Consider the following 2,650-nt stretch of genomic DNA (forward strand, 5'->3'; position numbering starts at 1 on the left):
GAAGTTGATATATATTATGTAACTTTTTGTCATTTTTTCTGAAATGCTTTATTTATATACCATTATTCCTGAAATTGTATTTATGACTCAGATGTCCTTTTAAGATCTAGTTTATTAACAAGTTATGCAAAAACATAAAAAACTGCCCAGTCCATTATAGGTTATATAGATTTTTTTCCCTGGCTATGTTTTATTATGCTCTTCTAGATGATATTTTCCAAATACATTTTCTTCAAATCAAGGTCAAAAGTTAAAAAAGAAATGAAATGGGCTAATTCACATACTTTTCTGGAACAAAAATCATGTACCACAGTGTGTTTCTGTAAAAACATTCTTTATTATATGTAATATTTTAAAATTCTGGTCATGACACAGAAATCGAGTCCCTGAAATTCCAGATTATGACTGGGAATTCAAAAATCCTAAAGAAAAGGTTCAGTTTATTCTAATATTTTGGTGTCACTGGTAGAAAGTATAGCTATAAATGTATATATGTTTTTCAGTGACAAACAGAAGGAATAAATACATTGAGTTAGCCTTGTCCTCCTCATTTATCAGTCATTTATAAGCAGTTTCCAGTTAGCGTCAGAAGTATCCCAAGTTTTCAAAAGGAGTTTTTTGAGAATGGAAACACCTAATAAGCATGGTATTTCACTGTTATTTTTTAAAATAAGGTCATAAGAAAACACATTTTTCATCTACAATTGAAAAACTTCTAAATGTTAACAGTACAGTAATAGAAAACAACCAGATTCTTTGGTTGTATTTTAACACAATGATCTTTTGTTTTTAATAGACAAACACTTTCTAAGTTGAGCATCAACAATAATGGTTAACTCTGCCACAATTTTCTTTTTATTCATTCAATAGAGTACACACAACAGTTGATAATATTTCAAAAATATAAATGAATATTATTTTAAGTAGGTTGTAATTAAATGCAAATAAACAATGATAATAACCTTTACATGGCATGCTACATTCAATATATTTTAATTAAATATATTTATATTCTTGACTAACTAGAATTCGAATATAAAAGAGACAGACTGAAGAACTTGGCTCAGTTTTTCCAGATATCAATAGAAAAGAAGTAAAGTGAAAATAATCTATACTGAAGACTATAAAGAAAATAAAATTCTTTGAAACCAAGCTTTTTGAACATACAACTTGAAATGAGATAAAGATAAATAACTAAGCAAAGAAACCAAAATAAAGGAGGAAACTATGTATTGGAAGCTACTATTGGATACACTGGTATTGCCAGGGTCCCTTTGTTTGTTTCTTTACATGTGATGCAATAGGATATTCATTTGTTTGGGAGAGAAACAACCCTGTGTATCATATTAATGAAGACTTGTTTCACCTGTTGGTTCTGTAAGGTGTAGATGAAAGGGTTCAAAAATGGTGCAACAGAGGTATTGAGAACTGCAATTCCCTTGGAAAAAGATACTTTTTGTTTCACTGAAGGTTTAACATATATGAAGATGCAGCTGCCATAAGAAAGGGAGATCACAATCATGTGAGAAGAACATGTTGAAAAAGCTTTCTTCCTCTGATTAGCTGAAGGGAATTTTAGAATTGTTAATACAATATACATATATGATATTATCACCATTGCCAAGGTGACCACGAGTGTCATCACAGCAGAAATGAAACCCATTGTCTCGGTGAGCTTTGTGTCTGAGCAGGAGATCTGCATGAGGGAAGTTGAGTCACAGTAGAAATGATCAACAATGTTGGAGTCACAGAAATCAAGGTTTAGGCCTAAGAGGAGACATATAAAGATGGTAAAGAACCCAGCAAGCCAACAACAGAAGACAAGCTGTGTGCAGATTTTAGTGCTCATGATGGCTGTGTAATGCAGGGGCTTACAGATGGCAACATAGCGGTCATAGGACATTGCTGCCAGCAGGTAAAATTCACATGCTGCAAGAAGGAAGACAAAGAACACCTGAGCAAGACAACTGTTATAGGAAATGGTTTTGTCCCCGGTTGCCATCATCACTAGTAATTTGGGGATGCATGTAGTTGTGAAGGAAATTTCTAAGAAGGAAAAATTCTGAAGGAAGAAGTACATGGGAGTCTTGAGGTGAGTATCCAGCAGGGTGAGTGTGATGATGATCAGATTGCTGGTGATGCTGAGCAGGTAGGTGAGCAGCAGGAAGGTAAACACCACCGCCTTCAGTTGAGGATCATCAGTCAGACCTGCTAGGATGAACACTGTCACTCTTGTGTGGTTCCCCATTACTGCCATCTACTTGTCCAGGTTTAAATGAAAAAGAAGAAAAAGAAGAATAAAATGATGATTCCAACAGGAAAGTTACATGATAATAGTGGTTAAGATGATGTTTCAGCTAGAGCAACGCAAGGCTCATTCATGTTCTAAAGATGGTTATGGCAGGAAGAACAGTAGTTTGCCTTTCCAGGGTATCTGGACAAAGTTCAATCTTTACTTTGCAACAGAGAATAACCAATATGATGGCATTAATGTTTCTCCGTTTTTATTTGAATAAATTATAGGGAAATTAAAGGAACTTCTTAAACATAGAATGAAATTTTCTTCTTTCTTGGATTTATGCAAGAGTTTGGGATAGAGCTATTTCTGTTTAATATAAGAAGTTTGCATACTAGGAGACAATCTATACCT

General features: G+C 33.7%; 1 protein-coding gene across 1 annotated transcript; it reads right to left on the bottom strand.

Annotated features, from left to right (window-relative positions):
* Positions 1–473: 473 nt before the first annotated feature.
* LOC118914458 (olfactory receptor 6C74-like) lies at positions 474–2,248 on the bottom strand. Its single transcript, XM_036889416.2, has one exon. It carries the CDS (start codon positions 2,246–2,248, stop codon positions 1,310–1,312), a length of 939 nt encoding a protein of 312 aa, XP_036745311.2. The 3' UTR covers positions 474–1,309.
* Between the last annotated feature and the right edge of the window lie 402 nt (positions 2,249–2,650).

Source organism: Manis pentadactyla, chromosome 10 (genome assembly GCF_030020395.1).
Source record: "Manis pentadactyla isolate mManPen7 chromosome 10, mManPen7.hap1, whole genome shotgun sequence".
Classification (NCBI taxonomy): Eukaryota; Metazoa; Chordata; class Mammalia; order Pholidota; family Manidae; genus Manis; species Manis pentadactyla.